General features: G+C 37.3%; 2 protein-coding genes across 2 annotated transcripts in view; one reads left to right on the forward strand and one right to left on the reverse strand.

Annotated features, from left to right (window-relative positions):
* The window catches only part of LOC136252321 (uncharacterized), a 300,257-nt gene that overhangs the window by 57,641 nt on the left and 217,994 nt on the right, over nucleotides 1-24,622 (reverse strand). The gene's annotated exons all lie outside the window — the stretch shown is intronic.
* Nucleotides 1,034-23,500, forward strand: LOC136246292 (uncharacterized). The gene is made up of 8 exons (XM_066037718.1): nucleotides 1,034-1,402; nucleotides 8,037-8,375; nucleotides 17,108-17,718; nucleotides 18,413-18,568; nucleotides 21,422-21,656; nucleotides 21,931-21,996; nucleotides 23,023-23,283; nucleotides 23,334-23,500. Exons 1-8 carry the CDS (start codon nucleotides 1,069-1,071, stop codon nucleotides 23,369-23,371), a joined length of 2,040 nt encoding a protein of 679 aa, XP_065893790.1. The 5' UTR covers nucleotides 1,034-1,068; the 3' UTR covers nucleotides 23,372-23,500.

Genomic DNA, 24,622 nt, shown 5'->3' on the forward strand with positions numbered 1-24,622 from the left:
AGGATTCCTTAATGTTAATGTAAATGTTTGTGTCTCACTATAATAATGATGGTTTTCTCTCTCGGAACTTTACAACAATTTTCAGGGATTTCAGATGAGCAAAGAGGGCTGTACGAGATTTCAAGGGAGTTAAGGACCCCTTGCAGGAAATTATTTCTAGTTAGTTAACATTTGTAGCTGACTAATCATAGGCTCAAAAAAAAAAAAAAAAGGTTGGACTGATATCATAATCCCTAGCTATCTACGAACAGTTAAGAATAGAATGCATAGCTAATAATATTATTATGTTACAGTCAGTGTCCCGGCATTATCCACACCTATATAGCTAGCTAGTTAGCTGAGGTCACGTAGCTAGCTAAATATTTAGCTATTGTGATTGTAATTTTTAGCTGCTGTTCTTTTCTTTGGGAGTATAGCTATTAGCAGTGCTGTCTTCCCAGTCAGTGGCAATAATGAATGAATAAATAAATAAATAAACAAAAAACAAACAAACAAAGTCTCTTAGTGTCTACGTCTCTTTGGGAAAATCCACCCTACCGCCGACATTTTTTAACAGTGACCATAGATAACCCGGGATTGGAATCATCTCACGTGAGCCAATAACTTCGATACAAATGAGTTCGCCGGATCATTGTTACCCCCTTCGAAAAAAGGCGGGGTAGTGAAATACGCCATTCACAATACGTTTCTGTAAAATGTCAATATGTGAGTGTTTGTATAGTTGTTGGTAAGCCTTCCTCGCGAAAGGGGGTGGTTAATTAGCGGTAGGGTCTGGTTTGTAGGTGTGTCCCTCGATGCGTAGCCACCATTATCCAGGGAATCAGACTTATAGCGCACGGCAACTAAGTATTAATGTTTTAGGAAGTACTCACAAGAGTAGAAGTAGTCTTCTGTGTTTAATATAAATTCGAAGATATTGCTACTTACGGTAACAATGATCCGGCACGAAAAACCGGATGATTCCAATCCCGGGTACTTGTCTGTATATCTATGCTGTGACGTAGAATTTCCTGGATAAAATCCGGGATAAAGTCACCCCTGCTCATCGGTGTTCCGTGTGCTATCACAATGAGTGCAGATCCTGGTGCAGGTGATAATGAAATGAAGGAGAAAGTTCTAGCGGACCTGTCACCCTACTTGTGTAGGAGTCTAGGGGACCCATCTCGCTATATACCCCACCTAATGGCCCGCGATAACCTATTGGACTTGACGGATAGAGACGCAATCAGGGTGGCGGAGACCAGCCAGAGAAAGAAGGAAGTCTTTATGAAGATATTAAAGAGGAAGGGGGCGTGTGCATTTGATGGATTTGTCGCCGCATTGCTAGAGGTTCGAGTTGAGAGCCATATCGCGAGGAAACTGCTACAGGCGCTTAAAAACGAGAGGGAGAACGCGAGATCACGTAAGTGTGTGTAGATTATAGTACTGATCTCGGTCCTGAATCCTGATGCTATGTGGAATTTTAACCTCCGAGACTTTATTTAGCTAGTCTCGCTTATTTTCCTCTTGTGTGTGGGCAGGGAAAAGGGTCTGGTGAGCACATACAGTAACATTATAGCTAGCACTGTTGCGGCTGACTTCTGATTAGAATGAAAGAACTGATGATTTTACTCTTGCTTGTCACCTAAGTCCCTTCTAGTCTTATGTGATCAGACTGCTTTTTTCTCTTTGTCATGGGGTAGGGAGAAAAAAAGCGTCTTGTCTGGTTTGAATCCCACAATCGTCTTGACACATCAGGTGGTTGCATCACAAGTATGCAGTATGTATAGGCCCATGCACTTACACTCCACTATAATAAAACTACTGTAGTACAACAATAAGCAAAGGCTCTGCTTATCTGTGAATCAATAAAAGACTTGTTAACTAATTCGATCATTCGTAGATGCCAAAGCAGCTTTAGACATCATTTGGTTTGTAATGTACACTTGTGATTATAGACATGAGTAGCTTAGCGCTCTGCGATATACCTATATTTAGTCATACAGAGGTATTAACATGTATGTTACAGTACGTATTTAGAGTTTTTTTTTGTTAATTATTTAATAGGTTTGATTCAGAAATGAGGGCTCTTGTTTTATTGATTAGCTAAAACAGGGCCTATATCTACACCTTATTGCAGGACTGCCAAGAGGATTTAGGGGGCCTAGATTGTCGGGCCTTTATAACCAATAATTTTTCATAAAGAAAAACAGACAATGACATTACACAGTGGCAGATATAGAAATTTTCAGAGGGGGTTTCAGATTCCACTCAACTTCAGCCTAGCTGTAAGTTGAACACCAAAAAAACAACAAAAGGTCACAACCTGCTGTTGAATGCCGTAATTGTGATTTCAAAGGCAAAAGTATGAAGTTTTTCCTGTAAAAAGTCCTACTATAGCACACTATGTGCAACTCATGGTGATTTTATCACCCACATGAGGAGTCGTCAATAACTTTGTGGCGCATGCTGTTTTCAGAGGGGTTTCAGCTGAAACCATTGCAACCCCCTGTATCCGCCACTGTTAAAAGAACAAGCTTAGTTAGGTAACTACTAGATTACAGCTATAGCAAACTAGATACTAACTGATAAGCTTTTAAACAATTTTGGCATGTCCCATCCCCCACCCCAAGAAACTTTTTGACATTAGACTCTCTGAGATTGACTATGAGGACAGTTTTACAAGAACAAGCTTAGCTAACTAGCTACTATAGACTACAAGCTACTAACTGATAAGCTTATTGACAGTTCAGCATGCAAAGCATGCCAACCTACTGAACCTAGGGGGGTCTGGGGTATGCCCCCTAGGAAAGTAGACCCTGAGATTGAATATGAGAGTGATTTTACAAGAACAAGCTGACTACAACTGAAAGCAAACTGCTAGCTACTAACCAACAGAGTTGGGATAGTTACTCCAGTAAACTAACTAGTTACTAGCTACTAGTTACTTTTATCCCATGTAACTTAGTTATAGTTATAGTTACTTTTTAAAGTGTAACTTAGTATCTGGTTACTAGTTACTTTCATAAACAAGTTATGCTGATTCATTAACTTTGTAATATGATTATTTTGCCAAGAGCAAGGGAGAAGAGAACTATATAATAATAATATTCTAACAACTGAATGTGTTACTGTATAATACTCTCAATAGCAGCTTGACGTATTATATTGAAATACGCCAAGCGATTAGCCAATAGAATTAGTATTACACTTGTTGTCAAGGTCCCATGACAAAAATCTATAATACTAATTTGATTGGCTAAAATAGTGGTGTGTTTATATTAAAAGTAAATGTCCAACTTTACAACTATTGTTACCATAGTGATAGATGCCCAATGTATGGTTGCTAGGTAACCGTTGCTAAGGTAATAGTCATTTTGAGACCATAGCAAAGGTTACCAGGCAACGGTTGCTAAGTGTGATTGGTATTTTGGTTATTTTTTGAATTTCTGTTGCCTAGTAACAGTTGCTATGGTTGTTGGATTAATTTGCAATAGGACGGATGGCTGTGGTATTCGGGATTAATAGTTCTCACATTGTAAACAGGAAGGAAATAGTGCTCTGCTTCGCCTTTCGCACTATTTTACTCCTTCCTGTTTACAATGCTCGCACTATTAATCCCAAATACCACAGCCATCCATCCTATTACATATACTTATATGCCCACTTTCTGATAATAATGATTCTGTAGCCATTTCAGCTCAGTTTCAACTGTTGTGTCTCTATACTCAAGCTGAATCATGAAGAACAGTACACAGAAAATGTTTATTTAATGTGGCTGTAGCACAAAAATTAAAGTGCCCTTGCTTTTAAAGCATAATTACCTATAGTTACAATGTAACTATTGTAACTAGTTACTCTTGTAACTTAGTTACGGTTGTAACTAATTACAAGTTACTAGTTACAAAGCAAGTAGATAGTTACATAACTTAGTTACAAAGTAACTAGTTACCCCCAACTCTGCTAACTAATAAGCTTTTTTACAGTTTAGCATACCAAGCTAGGGGGGTCTGGGGAATGTGTCCAGGAAATGTTTGAAAATTAAAACCTCTGAGATTAAATGAGAGAGTGATTTTAATTGTTTATCATGTATAATTTATTGGACTATTGTAATTAGGGCGATTGCTGTATTAGGGCATCTCAAGTTTGAGTTTTACAGATGAAAGCTTTCTGCCAAACACATACCACCTAGGAAATTTCTTGTACCCTATGTCATACTGATTTTTAACAGTTACTATGACTGAATATTTACTGTATATACAAGGCCAGCAATCATGAATTGACTTCGTACTTCTGAGTTGTACTCTCCTTGACATATTCCTCAACGTATAACACTGTTAAAAGGAAATTCATGGAATGACTGTCCCTTCACTGTTAACTCGTCATTTATGACACTGTGTAGTCATAATTGTCTGTACTAGGTGATTTGAGACCCGACATTTTATTTGAAAAATGGTATTTCTGCTGTTAGGCTCTGTAACCCAGCAACTAAATGAGACCAGGTGTCTATACAGGACTGGCCATAATTTGAGGCAATACATTTTGTAACAAGGAAGGAATACCTTAAAATGTGGTGACGCATGCAAATCTATGGAATGTTTGATTCCCTTAGCTGAAGTTATATAATTTGATAGTGATTTCAGTAGTTTATCAAATGCTTATTTCTTTGATTGCTGTATTAGGGTCACTGTGCTTTTTGGCTATCCCATGTGATGCCACTCTTCCAGCTTTGTAAACAATCAAAACCAACAGCCTGAGAAGAATTGAGGAGAAGGTTAACTTTGATAGTTCAAAACATTACAGCATCAACTTCTCTCAAAACTTCACTATCATATACCAACAGAACAGTGGATAGTTGTAATTGCAATTTCATTAACTAGAATATATATTAGTAACAATGTAGTGCGATAGTTACTAGGGTGTGGTTGTTATGACCTTTTTCGCCGTCTCCAACTGTTGCTTGGAAACTAAAGGATGAGTATGATATTAACACAGAATAACATGAGAATTTGTAATAAATAGCACTCTGTTGCATTGAAAATGAAAATTTTACTCGGTTTGACTTTGTGAAATTTTATGCAATGAGCAAAATGCTTGCATAATAATTAAGATGCAATTTTTGTGATAGGGCAATAGAACTTTGCACAACAAAAGAGTAAGATACTCTAATAGAACAGCCACACACAATGAAATACCAGCAATGTGTAGTTAATTGTAGCATTTGATTGGCGTCCAAGATACTCTAATGGAACAGTCAAGTAATGGGATACCCTGAAACTATAGCTTCTTACTATACTGTAACTGTATGGTAAGAGCAAGTGAAGATTTTGATATACTCTCATAGATAGAACAGTCACTTTAAAGTGAGATTGTAGCTATGTACTTAGCAAGGAACAAAGATTATTGCTGATTGCTGAGATATTCTATGGTATGGAGGATAAGTTAAGTGAAAAATGAAAGAATTTCTGGAAAGAAAAAAACCGGAAGCAAATAGACGATCTCTGATCATGGCCCATGGAAATGGTTTACTACTGTACCTAACAAAGAAGAAAAGTCATGGGGGTTATAATTATGCAGATTTTACCATGAAATTTCCTACTGCAGCTTTCATTCAATGGCAACTAACTCTTTATGGATTCAAACAAAAATTCCAAAAATGTGAGACCAGTAGCTACTCTGAAGTTTATAGGAAGCAACACATATAACTATCTGTAGCTATTGCACAAAACTCATTTAAATTATTATGGCAGTATGTGTAAAACTTGATCTCAGCTGCCATAGCATACAGCCTATGAAACTAATGCATAATTCCAGCAGCAGTTTAGCAGTTTGAAGAACTTGTGAATAATTGGCCAAGATGAACATTTTAGACCGTACAGATCTACCAGAGTATCCCTATTATGACTAGCCATAAGGATTTTGAGAAGCAAACCCTCATCTCCTATATGTGGTTAAAATTGGTTGAGATTGGTATTCTAGTGGTTTTGTTAATTATTCAGCCAGATGATAAATGATTTCATTGTGTTTGGTGTGGTGGTACATATAGTTGATAGTTGAAATCTAATGAAGCTCGACACACTTATCAATGATTATTAGACATATGCATGCATGATCTGTAGAATTAGAAAGACACGACATTTGCATTAAGTGTAAAGACATGGTAACCAAGAATATTTAATAGCAGTAGGATTTTTATTTGATCTTACAGCCATTTGATGAAGCTATGTAGATGATTTTCTGTCATGCATCTTAAGTATTAGTAATCTCACAAGTGTCTTCTATTTTATATTTTCACCGTAAGCGTAGAAATTTTCATGGTGTATAAATTTTCGTGGATTTTGTGGTTTGTAGCTGATCCACGAAAATTAATCCACATAAAGCTGATCCACGAAAATTAATCCATTTAGAAACTCACGTCTCAGCTTGAGCAGACCTATATTTCCTTGTACAAATAACGCACATAATATATTAATTCTATTAGAGGTGTACCGATAATCGGATCGGCTATAATATCGGCCACCAATATAGTAATTTTTACCAATATCGGTATCGGTACAGAACAGCAAGAGGACCGATATTGCTACCAATATTTATACAGGACAATAGTTTGTACATAAACTGATTGTGCATTTTCTACATTATTCATGTGGCTCTTTAGTGCCAGTGGCTTATTGTTCACTCTGAAACAAGCACTACGCCATGAGAAGCCATATAAACACACGCGATTCTAGTGTCTGTTACTGCAAAGTTTATTACAGTTTTTACAAATGAAGCAGTTATAGAGTACCTTGTATTAAAAAAAGAGTCACGGGATAATCAAGGAAACTTGCTGTCCCAAGCCATTAGAATGTGGAGTGATGTAGAAATATCCGTATAAAGCTTCATGGGAGTATACATAAAATTTTTTGTGGGTGCCTAATTGTCTGGATTGCACAATAGGAACCCAAGCTGTATACCACCACAGGCAGAGTATAGCAATGAATACATGCACATGTTGTAGGGTAGGTAAATGTACACTTTAACTATAATGCAAATATCGGATCGAGTATCGGTTATCGGCTTCTTTTGGTGGCATCAATATCGGATATCGGTACATGCCAAAAACCCATATCAGTACACCTCTAAATTCTATGTAGCTAGCTACTGAATGCACTACGTACGACTTGGTGATGATAAGTGCACCTGTTCACCAGTGAATAGATACTGATGGCTTTGTTCAAGTATCTAAGACCCATTTCCTCTGATTCCAGCAGGCAAGATTCTTTTTTCAACTGTCTTTTGTGGTGAGTCACTGACCCCACAAAATGGTTTGCTTAGTCCCAGATAGCTAAGTACACCAGCATGAGCCTAAACTGTAAACCTTAAATGCAACCTTAAAGCACGAATTTTGCTCCCCTGGCTCCTCGAGAAAATTAACTGGCTCGCCCTGCTTGCAGTTAATCGTCGACATTAAACCACAAAAATTATACCCATGAAATTTAATACGCTTACGGTAGTTTCTTGGAAATCTTAGTACTACTATTATAGTACTGCTGTACCTGTATACTAATAATGTCTATAGTATCTCTATACAAGCTTTGCTCATTGTATTACATACTGTAAAGCAGGTTTTTTCAAGGAGGATGTTTTTTTGCAATTTTTGCAGAGTGGCAGCTATCCACGAAAATCCCCTCCCTTCCCCCTGGCATTGTTTGAGTATTGTAATAAACAATCTATGATGTACATCTGTATAGGCATCCAGGGTTTGTGATGTTAAATCAGTGTTTTTACAGCTGGTGATTTAGAAGGCTACCAAATAGTACTTTAATACATTTGCACTTGCAATTATAACAATCACCAAATTAATGTATTAATTAATAGTGCAAAGTCACTTGTTTTTATACAGCCAATTACATATTAATGTCATCAGGAGTTCATAATATATAGGGAGGAATTGCCGTGGAATATTTGTTCAGAATAAGGTTTCACTGTATGTACTGTATGTTGTATAAAATTCAGTGGACAATTTGCATTCCAATGCATTTACTGAGGTAATTTGTTTATCATAATGTGTATAGCGTCACCAACTGCTACATCAAAGGAGACTGTTGATAATGACAAAAAAGTGTTCAAATCACATTATCACAAGTTTTGTGATACTTTAACAGACATAGAGAATCTCTTGAAATATTTTATTACTGAGAACATTATAAATAGTGATGATCAAAGTGAAATCTTAGCCACTCCCAGACCATCACAGAAAGTTGTTTTGCTGTTGAAGCACATTTCAGGTCCACTGGAGGCTGGTAGCACTAAACCATTTAGAATGATGTTGGATATTATGGAAAAGCATGGAATTTTGGGAACCAAACATCTGGCAATTTCAGTCAGGAAATGTCTTACAACAACCTCACAAGGTGTGTGTGTGTACGTGTGTGGGTGTGTGTATGCATGTAAATTAAAATTTCGTCAATATTATTTTCAAACTTTGGGTCAAGCAGTTGTTGAAGTATGTTTTTGACAAACCTTCGTGGATACTGTTGAAACTGATAAATTAGTGTGGTTCCACACATGCAAATGGGTGTGGCTTACTGACTAGACTAGAACTCATACTCGATTAGTGGGCGTGGCTCCATGTAAGCTTGCAGACAGCAGCAGCAGACATAAATTTGTACACAGCCTTCGATAAATGGTCGAGTATATGCCTACATATAGCAATATATATATATATTTGGGCTACCCTTTGTGAACACTCACTACATTGTTTTAATGGAGTTCGGATAACTGAGGTTCTGCTGTGTTGCCATACTTAGTAGAGCAGCTAATTAAATTTTGATGAAATTGTTCACTTTGTGGTAAAGGCACCAAATTTTCTGTGGAAGTTGAGTAAGGTATACTAAATACAGTGCCACGTCAAAATTATTGCCTTAGGGCGTGTCTGGAAGCTATTAAACTATTTTGTAATCCCATTTCTAGCAGGTGAGAAAACCATACAAGTGCATTCAAAATCTTTGTTTTTGCTTAAATAGCATGAATGTATTTCAATTTTGCAGGTGTAATCAGAAATCTTTCTAAATGTGGCACAATAAACTGTTTTTAAATACTTTTAATGGAGCTAAAAATAATGTATTGTACATCTATGGCTTTGTATACCTTGATCCTCTGTGCTTCTTAACAATGCAAGCTAATGACCTGGATGGACACTTCCCTTGATCAGCTTTTGGATATGACCATCCCTTGCTTGATGCAAGGTTTCAGCACATTTACTATTGAGTACTTTATGGCTTCCCCAATACCATAATTATGTTGCTAACTATTCAAGGTGGAAAAGTTTGCAGATGTGGTAAAGTCCATAATTTGCTGGAAAACTTTTGCGGTTTTTAATTTTTAAAATTCCTAGCTACCAAGTGCACATACTTTAATTTTATCATGTATATAGCTACAGGGGTGAGGTGAGTAGTAATTAGCTATTTCAGATTCATAGATACCTATTGCAATTCAAAGGTCATAATGGCAGAACCGACAGAAGAAAGAGAATTCAAAACAAGCAGCTGTGTTCATGGGTATCACGTTTATCAAGCTATAAGGTCACCATTCATCAGTGAACAGTTAAACTGTAGAAGAGAACCAGTAATCCACGAAATAGTTACACTGTAATGGATACTTGTATAAAGGACAGAGCAATGGTAGAGCACGTACGTATGTACCTCGCTTTATATCAAAATTGTGTTCGCTGTTTATTCGACAAGGCGGCTCCATTTACAGCATAGTCACTGGACAGTGACGTTTTTCCCATGACCTTCCGCAACGAGATACCTTGCACATTTCATTTCATTGGGTATGGCAAAGAATTGAAAAAGTGAAAAGCTTCTTTTCTACGTACAAAATGCTGTAATTTCAATACTCTTGGCAATGCCAATGATGATACCAGTTACATTATATCTATTCAGCTAGCTCTCAATGCTAGTATCAACACAAGTTCCACGGTGAAATTGCTCTGTGTGGTACAGACTGAAAAAGATTCACTCTCAGATGGTTTCGGTCACAGTTGAATATCAGAGAACAAAGTCAGCAGCACCAGTAATCAGCAATCCTTACAATCCTTGTTGACGTCCCAAACTATCACTGTGTCACAGGAACCATCAGATCCTATTATCATTACGGACCATCCAGCTGAAGTTATTGCAATTCAGACAATGATTGGGTCCTGCGTTTTGCATGAAAATGACACATGTATAATAATGAATCACAATGAACTTACATAATTAAGCATATCCAATTTGTTCAATGCTTGATCAAGCAACAGTTTCCCTTAATAGGTGGTCTTTGCTTTACATTGCAGCAGAATACATCACTAGGCTCCCATACTGCAAATGCCATTCAGATTGTCCACTGTGAGAATAGGAAACACTGGATAATGGTTTCTACTAAGTAGTGTAAAGGTACTCAAGTAGCAGTATATGATTCCATCTTTACAAAAGTAGATAGAGAAACACAGTGCACAGTTATGTGAATGTTTGGGATAAAGAGAGCCAATGACATAATAATGATGCCAATACAGAAGCAAGAAGGTTCATCTGATTGGTCATATCTGTCATGATTTCACTGGCATATGATGAAGATCCCAAGATCCATGTAAAAGTAATCTGACCTACGAGAGCATCTTATGGACTGTTTCACAAAAAAGCAACTCGCTAGTATCCCAAAGGAGTAAATAGCTGCTCTCCATTAATTGTGTGTGAGATGTTTAGCAATATTTTGTAACTGATAATTTGTTGATTTTGTTAGTTAGGAAGTTATTATTTTTGTACAATCACTGAATAGGTATTAATAAAGATATTTAATTGTAAATTGTCCACTATAACACTACAAAATGTTCTACGATCTAAGCATATCTGTAATTCCAGCTGCTCTAAAACCATTACAGACTGTCTCTATTAAATTTTGTTTGCATGTATTGATAAAATTCTTTCAACCAATGACCACCTAGTGGCTTCATCACATTCATGGGAAAGGTGATTGGCTGCAGTGGAGATCCATCATCTTGTTGGTCAAAGATTTGATCAGAGTACCACTGTTGAAATTTTGATTTTAAAAGTGTTTAGCAGACTTGTTAACACTTAGGTCTAGAAACTGTAAGCGATCCGTGAAATTTAGTGGAACAAACACAATATCAATGTGGATATCCTCCAGCATCTGCAGAACATCATCGGTTAGCTGCCCTTTAAAATTGTCAAATATACAGAGAGCCCACTGGTCACTAGAACATTTCAGTTCCATCTGTTTCTTTGAAAGGTAAGGACTAAGAAATATAATCCTTTGTAGTACTCTCATTTGTCCACTGATTAGGTGACATGTAACATACCAACCTGATGGAAAAGTGGTAGAGGGTAAGCAGGCAGATGTTGTACTCTGGTATAAGAGTTGGGGAGGGAGTAAACAGCCATCAAGGGTCACTGTAAAGACACCAGTTATTTGGTGTCTGTAATCAATTCCAGCATTATAAGTAAATTTTGATCCTTATTTTTCCATGATCCGTGACAGCACTGGGAAATATTTTAACCCTGTGTGATTCCAATTCACTATCAAGGGTGGAGGAATTTCTTCATGATACCATTAATGCTGTTTATATAGTTGGTCTTAAGCTCTTTAAAATTTTCAATGGCAATTTTTGCCCTTAGTATTGCTTTTTCTTTTTTATAGCTCATGCGGACAAGCAAATGGTGGGCCCAGTCTTTTGTAAAAACAACATGCCCACGATTCTCTGCCAACATTCTGCTGTCCCTCCTCCTGACAATCCCTCTGGCACTGGCTATTGCCATCTGCCTGTTAACAATGCCCCCTACAATCCTCAGTTCTATCAAGCATATCCATACGTGTTTATAAATAGTATTGCCAATCATTAATGGGCAGCCTATTTTCTTCAAAGCAGTTTTTTTAAAAGTTCATATCCCTGCCCTCCCTTTTTAATATTTCCAGTTATTCCAAGTATTGTTTTTTTCATCCACGAACTATACTTTCCTAAAGTGTTTCATCTTTAAAATCTTTTGCAAAATGACAAATTGCTTTGACGATGCCATGCTGAGCCACGTATTTTCCAATAGTAGCCCTCTGTTCATCATCTAGCTTCAAATACACTGAACAATGCCACTAGAACTCTCTATGGCTGCTGTCACTTAATCGTTCACTGCCTTGATGATGCTGCTTTGCTCAATGGTCCTGGAGGATCAGGGAGGGGCATGTCACAAGCATCTTTCCTACATACCTGTAGTTTAAAATACTTTCACAACCCCATTCTTTTCAAATTCTTTTCAGAAAGAAATTTTATAAAATTATAGCTAAATTCTTGGTCTTGTCCTACCACTCGGCTCACGCAAAGGTCGAGCACGTGGGCGAGACTACTATATTCCTGGTAAAAGTTTCACAACAATCTGCAAAATCCACGAAACTTTTCCTCGAATAATTTGCAATGTACGGTATATTTTCTATTGGTTTTATTTATTACCTTCTTTGAATGTAATATGATTAGTAATCTTAATGTCATTGTATCTAACATGAAATGATTTTAATCAAGCAAATATTGTACCAGTTCAAGTCTATCAAAAAGTAAACAATATTTTTGCTTAGTCGCTGTGAACTGCTGAATGAAAACCAAACTTTAGTTGCATAGTTTAAAAAAATATCTATGTTAGGTAAAAAGAAATAAAAACTTATTTTAGTAAATAGTGAAACAAGATTCAATTGATAAAACTTGTATACCATCATATTTGCCTGTTAGTTTATTGAAAAGAATATTATAGTGTACCATAATTGTAACTTGAGTTACTGTATACATGCTGTATGTATTTGTTTATGTTACCAGAGGTATTTACCATTACCACCTTCCTTCACTGTGATACAAAAGCTCATTTTTTAAAAAAAATTTCATAAATATTTCACCTATTGCATTTATTTCATTCTACTGTAAAATTTGGCTTGTGCCAACATATGGGATTCTTGCAGATCTGGTCACATATAAATGGGCTATTAAATTTACAGCTTTATCTGTTGAATACTCTTGGGTTCATGATGATAGACAGCATGCAGGAACAGCAAAACAACAGATTTGTACAATAACCACTGAAGATAAACTAGTATTTTAAAAATTTTTAATTTAAAAATTAAGTAGGGATCTATGCAATAAAAAGTAGTAAAACAAGAGATGAATGATGGTATTACAGCACAGTGGGAAAGTCCCTACTTTGGCACAATGCATAGATCCCTATTTCATTTTTAAATTAACAATTTTTTAAATACTATTTTGTTTAGTTTTTTTGGTGTAACACATTTAGTTAACAGTGTAACTTGTGACTGTTCTATTAGAATATCATATGTTATAATAGAATGAGGGGTAACCAATGTCTTGGGACTCTCATACACTATTTGAGAAATCCAATTAGAAATCCATTAAATATTTAGAAATCCCGAACCACGTACAAAATAGGTTATTCTTGTTTTCATCCGTTCATGAGTTCAATAATATTACAGTTGCTGTTCTATAGAATGGTTCAAATTGATAGTGCAAAGTACACCTGTGTCTCTTCTGAAGTTTCTCTGATCCCTGTCAGCTACTCTCTCAGGTGTCCTTGTACTATTACAGTACACAAAAAAATATGGATTTTCATCTAGAGTAGGGACCATAGCACATCAATAAAAAATACTGGAGTAGTGCATGATATTAAATCACAGAAGAAGTGTTATATCCCTACTGTGCTCAAGATACCATAATGGAAATGCACAGTAAGGACATAACACTTCTTATTGTTTTACTGTGATTTAAAATCATGCACTACTCCAGCTTGTTTCAGTACTTTTTATTGATGTGCTATGGTCCCTACTCTAGTTGAAAATCCAAATTTTTTTGTATACTTATTTGTTAACTTTTTTTGTAAATAATTTTATTATGACTGGTGAACCCACTCATACCGCATCTGAAATGGCGCCGTGCACCCCAGCTATATCAATTATCATCTGAAAAGTGAGGTATTCATTACACTTCATTGTGAGTTATGTTCAACCAGTTACACAGCTTTTTGAATAAAGAACTGTTCGGAAGGCACCTCTACAATCTATGCATACCAAAAGAAATGGTGCAGCATGCCCCAATTTTATTAATTATCGTCTGAAAAGTGAAGTATCCATTACGCTTCGCTGTCGGCTATGTTCAACCCATTACACAGCAATACAAATCAAGAATTGTTTGAAAAACACCTCTGCAATCAAAATAGCCACTATGAAAAATACGGACGATTTCCATTTCGAAGGGAAGTCATCACGTGCTACTGCCAAATTGACACTTTTCCCTGTCAACAAAGATGAATGGGATACAAAGGAGGCCATAGGTAAGTCCATGAAGAATGCATTGTATGTACTGCAGTGTGCCAAAAGGCACCTGTTGAGCTGAAGCGACGTCAAACAGTGAAAAAATCAAGACTGTAGCCTTAGCCGTTATTGAGTTACGCTTGTCTGAAGGCATCGGTCAACCAGTCAGTTACTTACTCAGTCAGTCAATAGAAAATTCCGTTGAATAAAATTTTTTAGCATTCCATAGCAACTTGTTGAAAGTGTTTTGGGTTGATCTAAAAGCTTGTTTGAGCTTAGTTTTACCTAACCAATACTGCCTCATCGTCGTCAGGGAAAATTGAGGCTGGTTTTTGGGTGATTATTTCATGGGCCACACCTACTCCTTTGTGGTCCCTACTATACAGTTACTATCGTACTGTACGATTTGCAAAAACTCGAGGTAAAAACATCACGATAAAAATCGAAATTAATTATATTGTATTTACAAATGTATATTTAAATACAGAAATATTTTGAAATACTTAAATATTGGGACTCTTGTACACTGTGATGGGTTTTTGTGTGGGCACTGGCTATAAAGTGACTGTTCTATTAGTAGGCATGCATTCCAGTATCTGAGATTTTTTAATTAAACAAAGTTTGCCAATAAAACCCTGGCACAAAATAACAACTTTAACAACGCGTTATAACTTAGGATTGCTCAAACGAGGATGAAAATTCCAATGAGGATGAAAATTGCTATGGGCTTTGTCATCACACTGATCATATTTTATCATGCGCATTACACATAAGTAAGTTTTGTGTTGTTTTCAAGCCTTGTAATGAATGTAGAATACTTTAAAACTTTAAAAAATGCACTGTCGGGTGGAAGGTATGTAGTAACTGGTGCTTTAAAGGGTGTAGTTACTTTGCTTGGGGTAGTAATTTTCAGTTCCACAGCAATTAATTTTCCGATGGTTGTGTCATCAGCTCAAATGTTTGTGACCACTTCAAAGTCTGTATAACAATGCCATAATTGAAACCACAACTCCACCTTAGGTATTATTTAATCATTGTGACACCTCCACTTTAGTTGTTTATCTTTGTTATTGTTAACTTGATGTTTTTACTTACTTGAGATAGCCACTTGCCTACCGGGTATACTCCATTGTATTGAGAAATGTGCAATAGGTGAAACATATTTGCTCACCACAAAGCATACAAAGATCGCTGAGATTCAATAGGACCTCAAGTTACTCTCATGACATGTACAAACTTGCAACTAGAAGCAACCGCAGTTTTAAGACAGTCCATGTTGTTAGATGGCTTCCTAATTCAATTGTGCCATTTTTACCTTTAAAATGTATGGGGAGCCCTGGAGAAAAATGTACTTCTTTAGCACTGTGCATGCCAAAGCAGCTAATTCCAACCCAACAAACTATATATTTCTGAGATTGGCAATCAATACTCTATTTATTGAGCATATAGATAGTCCATTTTTCCAAAACTTAAAAATCGGGCTGGAATGTCTACTATTAGAGTATCTTGAGTCAACAAAGGGGTATGCAGCCAGCTGGTTTATTGCCATTAGTTCACCTAGATCTTTATTCGATCTGTGTTATCCCAAATGGGATCTCAAGCGCGAAGTTGCAGATACCTAGCTAGTATACCTCTTATAGTAGTGCCAGGACTGAAGCGCTCCTGAAATCCAGCTCTGAAATAATTCTATAGCATCTAAATACGTATGTTGCTGAAAGAAAGTATTGATATGGAAAATTAGCACCTCGATATGGTTACATTGGATGAAGAAGACAAGCAGCCTGATGGAAAATAAAAGAAACTACAAGGGGGCAGAGGACCTAGACTCATCAGAACCCCATATGGCACATCCCACTGGTGAGTGTGTTATTGTGGCATAAAATGGTGGCGGTGCTGGCCTCTAGGCTTATGAATGTGGTCAGTGAATGAGTGAGGCAGATGAAATTTCTAGCTTTGGCGATTTTGTACCTGTAATCGGTAAGTGTTTTCTTGTTTTTAATGCTGTATTTGATGTTAGATGGACTATTATTATTCCATAAAGGTGATTTTCATGGTATAAGATGTCTCTAGGATTATTTTTGAATGGTGGCATTTTAGGAGGCGCACATCATTTTCGGGGGTATCCTTACTTAAACAGTACTACTGTACTGTTTGATGATGCAAGTATGGGAATGAGAAACTAACAATTAAATTTTTTAAATCATAGCAGTGGCGGATCTAGGATTTTTAAAAGGGGGTTTCTGAAAGTTGGTATAGCTGAATAAGGCATCTGATGACATTTCTACAGCTTTGAGATTGGATTTTAGGCTAATTTTAGTTAGTATCCAATGTTTTAAACTGTAAATACTTATAGCTAACTATAGGGCAAAGATGGTGACTATAAGCTGTAGTTTTAAAGCTCTATTAGAGTAGTTACTTGACTGCTCTATTAGAATATCTCGATCATGTTTAATGCAGTGGGAGATGAAAAGTGAAGTGTTGCTGAATGTGTAATAGCTATTAATGGTGTTAGTTAAGTACAGCTGCATGCATGCTACTGAAATAGAGTGGTATATAGTTGTTTGATTTGACAAATTGTCAGTACAACAATGTTTATGTATTTACACTTCCACTGAGCTAAATTCAAAAGGGGGTTTCTGTTGAAACCCCAGAAACCCATCTAGATCTGCCACTGCATAGGGTCATAAAAGAAATTGTCACGTTTTTATTTATAGCAGGTATGCACAGTACATCACACCTTTATGTAAACCTACATACATGTGTAAGTACATACATGTAATTTTTACAGATAAGGAAGATATACCCCCACGACCACCGCCCAACAAACCTAAAAGATCAACCACTTGTCCATTTGCTGCACCTCATTGGAATACTGCAATAATGTCACAGCAGTTTGATCATAATGGTGGAACACTGACCATTGAAAAGCATGACATCACCATTGTAATCCCTCAACATGCTGTATCTCAAGGAGACACAGTTGAGGTACAAGCAGCTGCTGCCATGTTAGCTCCCTACCTGCTGCCAGCTGGTTATGATCCCGTCAGTGTGTTTGTGTGGATGGAAGGAGATTACATGTTTAATAAGACAATCAAAGTGATTGTACCACATTGTGCTGCTGTGGGTGATGATGGTACTACCCAACTAACTGTCCTCACTACTACTGGTAGTGATCTAACAGTACAACAAGTTGATGACAACCATCGGTATAGGATAGGTGATCTGGAGTGTCATTATTACACCAATCAATTGTGCTCATTATGTGTGGCAAGGAAGCAATCATGTTATCCTGGCAGAACAAGACTATTACTATTGTACTGTTTCTCTAAAGACTACAAAACTGCTGATAAGTCAACAATAGAGTTTTCGTTGTGTTTTGACTTAAAGTATTGTGTAAAGGTGTGTGTGTGCACAATGTGTGTATGTGTCGGCTTTGCTTTTAGGCACCGGCCGATTATGCCGGCATAATTTAAAGCATAATAGGTGACCAAAAGCATCAAGCATAATGCCAGCATAATAGGGACGATATTTGAAATTTTAATTAAAATGCGCAATACGCGCGCCTGAAAGAAAGCATATATTCACTGCCAATAGTATTATTCGTGAATTTCATATTTAAAAACACGTAATACAACTTAATATACCGTTTCTTTGTTGGTTATTCACACTTTGCAGAAATAAGATCGAGACACCCTAATAGAGCAGTCACTTACTCTAATACAACAGTCAGAAAAGGCTGATATACTCTAATAAAACAGTCAGTTCTAGAGCATAGTCTTGATTTTGAAAGCATAATTTTGAGCATAATAGGCCAAATTTTTGAGCAATGCTCAAAAGCATAATGGGTAAAATTTTGGGCATAATAGGCCGGAGCCTATTTGCTTTTGCTTTGTTTGTGTGTGTGTAGTGAATGCATGTGTGTGTGTTGTGTTTGTGTGTTTACCATTATAGCTTAGTGTGTGTACACTTTAGATATTACAATTTCTTTGCATGTCTATGCTTCTGTGTGCAACGCACATTTTTTGTGTTATGCGAAGTAAACACATTGAGGACTGTTATTGATTATTTGCATGCTGCATTCTTCTCTCTACAGAGAGCAAAGAAATATTATAAACAGAACAGATCGTTGGAGAAACCTTGCATGTACCAGTGGCTTATAGTGATTGATCATAGTAAACAGCAGAAGTTCAAACTTTTGTTTTCGACTGATCTTACTGGCTGGGTTATCAGCAGCTTTCTATCAACAAAGGTTAGTTAATATCTAAGAATTGTGGCATGTGTATAGTTGTATAGATAAGTCAATTATTCATCTATAAATGCACTGTATATACCGTATATAAGACATCGAAACACGTGGTTCTATGGAACTTTATATTTGCTCCAGAACTACTACAGGACCTGTGGTTTCTACACTCCATAGAACACTGTGTTTCAAAGTTATTTAGACCACACAGCTCATTGTTGTACCTTCACAGCTGTGAGAAAATTTAATGTAGTGTTTATTAGTAGAAATAATCCCAAGACTGGGTGAAGTGAAGTCTATGGTCACCTCTAGGTGGTCATGATACCTCCCTGTAAATTGTAACGGCACTTGCTATCCGGTTAAACATCCATGCGTTGCCAATGTTACAGGCACGTAATAGCCATGTTTTGTATTGCCCCAGAGACAGGGATCTACAAGATGTAGATACTTGTAAGTAGCCATTGAATTCAAGTATTTATTCTTGCTGTGGTCTAAAGTTGGTTTTTTCATGGGTATCATTTTTTTTGTATTTTAAGATGTAGCTAATAAATCGTATAGTGTAAAAGGTGCAGGAATATCTAGTTGCTATACCAGCAGTGAAGAACATTTTCATAAAAATAATCATCTTATGATGCATTAGTCAATATTCTGCATAAATATCCAGCTAGCTACGCATGTATAATATTATGGTACAAGAGGACATCTGTGAATTGACTGAACCTCAAATTAAACTAGAATTATTATTTTAAAAATGAAGAGGGTTTCATGGTGAAACAAGAGATGATGGTAGGAAGTAATACCAAAGTAGGGATTTTCCCACATTGCTACAATTGCAAGTAGCTAGAGATTTTCCCTCATAGCTACCATCATCTCTAGTTTCACTCCTTTTTACTGTTGGAACCCTATTTCATTTTTAAATTAATAATTTTTATTGCACTAGTTTGTTAACTTTTGTTAGAGCGTAGCTATGAAATACACGTGTGGCTGTGACTGCTGTATTAGACTATCTCGATTTTGTCACTCAGCTATGCAGTAGATCAAGCTAATGGGTGTGGCACAATGCGTTGTTTTCCTATGGAGCTAGATCATTGTTGTGGTGCATTCTGATTGTTGAAGGGGGCATGGACATTGTTTTAAAAGCGTAGCTTAGCTGCTACAGTTCGTTAATTAAGTGGCTCAAGTACCATAAATCAGGAAAAATTTGTCGTCAAAAATTTTTCATCGCTGGCTGTATTGACGAAAATTAAAATGATGAATTATTTTAACTATACGAATAATTCGCGCATACAAATATTAATGTGTAGTTATTCCGTCAAAATTTTTTCGTCAATTATGCTAGTGATGAAAATATGTTGTGTCGAAATTTTAATAGACAAATTTTTCTACACCGAATTTTTCCTGGTTTACGGTAGTTTAGTGGCATCTCTATATGCTCCTTCAAAGAAAGTGTCGATAGGGAAAATTAACTCCTTGATATGGTTTCCTTGAAGAAGAAGAAGACCATTTAATTGAAGATAAAAGGAATGGTAAAACTCAGAAGGCAGACATTCATTGGAAATACAAAAGGCACATCCCACCAGTGAGTTTGTTGTTGCGGCATAAAATGATAGTGGTAGTGTGCTGCTTCATTTTTTGCAATTGTGATCAGTCAGTCAAGGATGCAGGCAGAGCAGGGCAGGGAAAGGCAGGCAGGCAGGCAGGCAGGCAGACAGACAGACAGACAGACAGGCAGGCAGAAATGCAGACAGACAGACAGGTAGTCAGACGAAATTTTGAGTTATGGCAATTTTTCAATATCCGGATGCCTGTAAGTGTTTTCTTGTTCTTAATGCTGTAATTGATACTGAAAGGAATAAAACTATTCGGTAAAGGTGATTTTCACTACATGCATATGATATTTTCATGATGGTTTTTAGAAGCTGCTTTTAGTGGCACTTGTCACTTTGAGGGAACCCTACTCAACAGTACGACCATACTGTTTAACTAGATTGTAGTTGTATTAGCCATTGTACATATACGGTATGCAACATTTTCACACCTCAAATTGAAGGAGCTGCCCGGGCTACATTTCGTATGTAGCCTAGCTAGCCAGGCTACGTATGAAATGTAGCCGGGCTACGTATGAAATGTAGCTGGGCTACTATTGAACAGTGGTTATATAGACTGAAATCAATTGTGTTGATCGATTAATGCTCACGTGATTAGGATGCATGACTTGGATTTCACCGTAAAAACAACTCAGGAAGAGAGCATTTTGTTATCCTCGCCATCCTACAACTTGAAATACATTGGGCTAAGGTGAGTACAAGTGCTATAGCTTACTCACCTATCGTTTCCGCATGTTTTCGAATATGGACACGCTCCCATCACAAAGCTACCATCTGCACAGAGTAACCACTCTACAAGCAAGCTTACTTATCTATGCCTTTAGTGAACTTTGTAATTTTTCCACAAACGATTCAATAGCACTGATTAAAGCATTAAACTCACGTAACCCTAATTCTCTGTGATATCTCTAGGATATATCCATTCATCGTAACCAAACATAACCAGAATGTACTAGCTGCTGACCCATAATCAAAATTTTTAAGTATACATATATAATACATCCAGTGGCTGCACTTGTATTGGCTTGGGTGATTGATCGCCCTGTACAGGCTATCAGCCTGATAAGTGTTACACACTAGCTGTAACACGGGGCATTTGGGCTTTGCTTGATATGTATGCCCTCTGCCATTGGCCCTTGGACAGTTGGGCATACATATCAGGCAAATCCCTCATGCCCATGTTACAACTATTACATGTATATATGCCACACCCCAGATGAAGGTTCCATTGTGGTGGTGTGTTGCATTACAGATTGACATAAAAGATATGGAGTTTCCCAAATGTATATCAGAGGTCATTGCTCAACACAAAACAGAGCAGAGTCCATTTCCACCACGAATTGGCGTTTCTTTGACTCGCCAATCAGAATATGATGATCTTGCTACAGAGCTTAAGATATACTTAGAGAACAATACAACAATGACTACTAATTGTGTGAAGTTGCCAATAGATATTAGCAAGTTGAAGAGCAAGCCTAAACCAGAAGGTACATTGTATACATACCAAAGTTTGATTATAATAAAGTTTGGTGAAGTTGATAAAGTGAATAAATTTAAATAAGTTTTATTTACTGATTTGCTATTTTATATATTGTTCAATATTGGCAGCAGGTGTAGCAACTTAAAAACTTGATAGCCTAACAACCTCTTGAAATGCTGTCGGGTAGATAAGTTGATTTTATAGTTAAAATGTTTCTAATGTAAAACATGAAAACCTTAATGGCATTTGTGATTGTCTTTCACACCACATGTGTTCACCAGGTGCCCATATAGCTAATAACAACAATCCTGCAAACCAGCATAATACTGAGAACAGTAGGACCTCCAGTAAGTCTGCATAATAACATATAAGTTATAGTTATATCCCGGTACGAGGGTGATATCATTGTTATTACACGAGTCCGAGGCGGAGCCGAGGACGGGTGTAATAACAATGATATCATCCGAGTATACGGGATACAACTGTTTTATATCCCAGTGCGCGGGAGTGCGCAGAAGTTTACGGATAGTAAATTAAGTTCCGATTTGAGTTCCTGTCACTGTGCTCAAGATTTCGTCCGAATTGTGTGGAGATTCTACTTCGTAGCCACAAGAGAGACCTTACATACTGCCTACAAACTGTAGCGAAGGGCGGTGTTATGAAGCAGCGGTTCCAGGTACGATTCGCCTTCGTCAGAAATTGGTATAGTGGTGTCGTGTGGTGTGCAAGAAAATTAAAGACCAACAAGTGGCTACCATAGTCCAAGATAGAACGATGAAGCTAGAGGAAGTTAGTTCTTCACCATAGTGACTGTTGGGAGTGATTGCTGGAGCGAAAATTGTCACGGACTATTCTTGACATTTGTTAAACTATCATATTGGTAACTTATAGTGTTATTGTGTAAAGGAATGGATTAACAGTTTTCTTGTAAGATTTAGCTAGTTTAAGTGCTGTATTGGTGTGTTTTGTATCAATATTTCCTTATTTGGCTCTTTGTTCCATTGGTAAACAATGCCATTCGCGGTTATAATGATATCACGAACGAGACTGAGTGGCTCCGCAACAGGGTGATAAGTTAGTTATCACTGGGTGATAACTAATATGTCGTACAGTAGCAGCGCCGCTCTGTCTAGCTGCATGGTAGTTATAACCCAGCGTGGCACTTTGATACTCCCATGCACTGGGATTTAAGTAGCTATATTATACTGTACACTGCATGGTTATCCTATTAAAGCTGTCGAATGTTCTGTTAGAGAACATACAACCTTGGCTGAAGTAACTAGTACTCACTGAGACCACATATTAATTGCTCATCTCATGCCTTTTACCTAAACATTTGAATGCAAGAGAAATTACTTTCTGTTCGTCTTTAGATTCTCTTCAATGCTATGCTGATGACATCACTACAATGGTGGACGTGGACACTATTGTGTCACCAATGATGAAATATGGCCTATTAACACTTGATCAACAACAACAGCTAACAAGTTTACACGTCACTACTACTAAGAAACAACAAACTCTGTGTGGTATAGTGTTAGCACTTGATGAGGTTCATGTTGACAAGTTCTTACAATGTCTATCAGAGACCAGTAGCTATGAACCTCACAATACTCTAGTGAAGAAGATAAAATGTGAGAATAATATACTAATGTGGTGATCATGTGATGTTTGTTGTGTGCAGATGACATGATGAGAAACACAAGTCATTCAGATGTTTAGATCATTTCAATTGATATGTAGACTGTAATGAGCAGAAACCAGCATAATTTAATTTGTGCATGAAGACAATGTTCTCATGTTGTTTGTTGTGTACACAGTGTGTGACACTCATTAATAATGACAATTTAATAACAGTAAAATTAACAGATTGAGCAACTCACACACACACACACACACACCACACACCACACACCACACACCACACACCACACACCACACACCACACACCACACACACACACACACACACACACAAACACTTTACCATATCACTTTATCGGCCTGTCTGTTGACAGTAGCAGGGTCCTGGTTCCGAAGAACTGGACCAGTATTGCTGGTGTTGGGTAAGATTACTTTTGCGATGGAACATTCTGCCATATCCTAAGTAGAACTCTGTTTGTTTTGGTGGAGGAGGCTGACCGGAACAGCACTTACAATGTCTGTTTAAATCTCCAGAGCAATTAAAAGTTCTCTCACAGCCACAGACAAAAGAGCCAGTGACTACAATGGGACCCCTAGCAACTCCTTTGGACGAAATAGTTTGGCATAAATCATACCACCTTGAACGATCCTTGGCTTCCTCATACCAATTGAGAGCAACCAACTCCATCCTCTGAACATCCCTCAAAACTACATCTCTCCACCACAGCTTAGGTCCATGAAATGGTCTAGTAGTTAAAAGTTCTCCAAACAGCATCTGCTTAGGTAAACGATCATCTCGCTACATGACCCAACCAGTGCAGACGATGCTGCACCAGTAACACACCAACCCCATCAGTCATTCCAAATTCCACAGTTACTTGCTCAGAAGAGACACGCTCCCTCCACTGTTGATGCTGAGTTCCACAGTTACTTGCTCAGAAGAGACACGCTCCCTCCACTGTTGATGCTGAGAAACCCTAACATCTCCTTTACACAAAAATTGTGGAACACCTCAATTCTTCTTGTCTGATCTGTCTTCACAGCCCAAGCTTTACTCCAATACAACAAAGTGGCCACAACAGTAGAAAGATACAAACACCAACTGACAAATACTTGTTGGCAAGGATGTACTGACGTAGACATATCATCCAATCATCCAAACATCCAATCCTAGCTGCCTTAGCTAACCACACACACACCCACAAATGCATGTATGCATGCACACAAGAATTTGCAATAGTCTCTGTCAAATGTATGTGACCACCTAAAAATACTTCTAAAATCAGAACAGTAGAAATCATTGACATGATTGGCTATAAATGTGACCGGA

This window comes from Dysidea avara, chromosome 1, assembly GCF_963678975.1.
Source record: "Dysidea avara chromosome 1, odDysAvar1.4, whole genome shotgun sequence".
NCBI classification, from domain to species: domain Eukaryota; kingdom Metazoa; phylum Porifera; class Demospongiae; order Dictyoceratida; family Dysideidae; genus Dysidea; species Dysidea avara.

Excerpts from the sequence above, each read along its gene's own strand:
- LOC136246292 (XM_066037718.1), top strand. The coding sequence starts at position 1,069 with ATGAGTGCAGATCCTGGTGCAGGTGATAATGAAATGAAGGAGAAAGTT. Across the intron at positions 21,657-21,930 it reads GAGCAAGCCTAAACCAGAAG|GTGCCCATATAGCTAATAAC; the intron begins GTACATTGTATA and ends TGTGTTCACCAG. Across the intron at positions 21,997-23,022 it reads TGAGAACAGTAGGACCTCCA|ATTCTCTTCAATGCTATGCT; the intron begins GTAAGTCTGCAT and ends GTTCGTCTTTAG.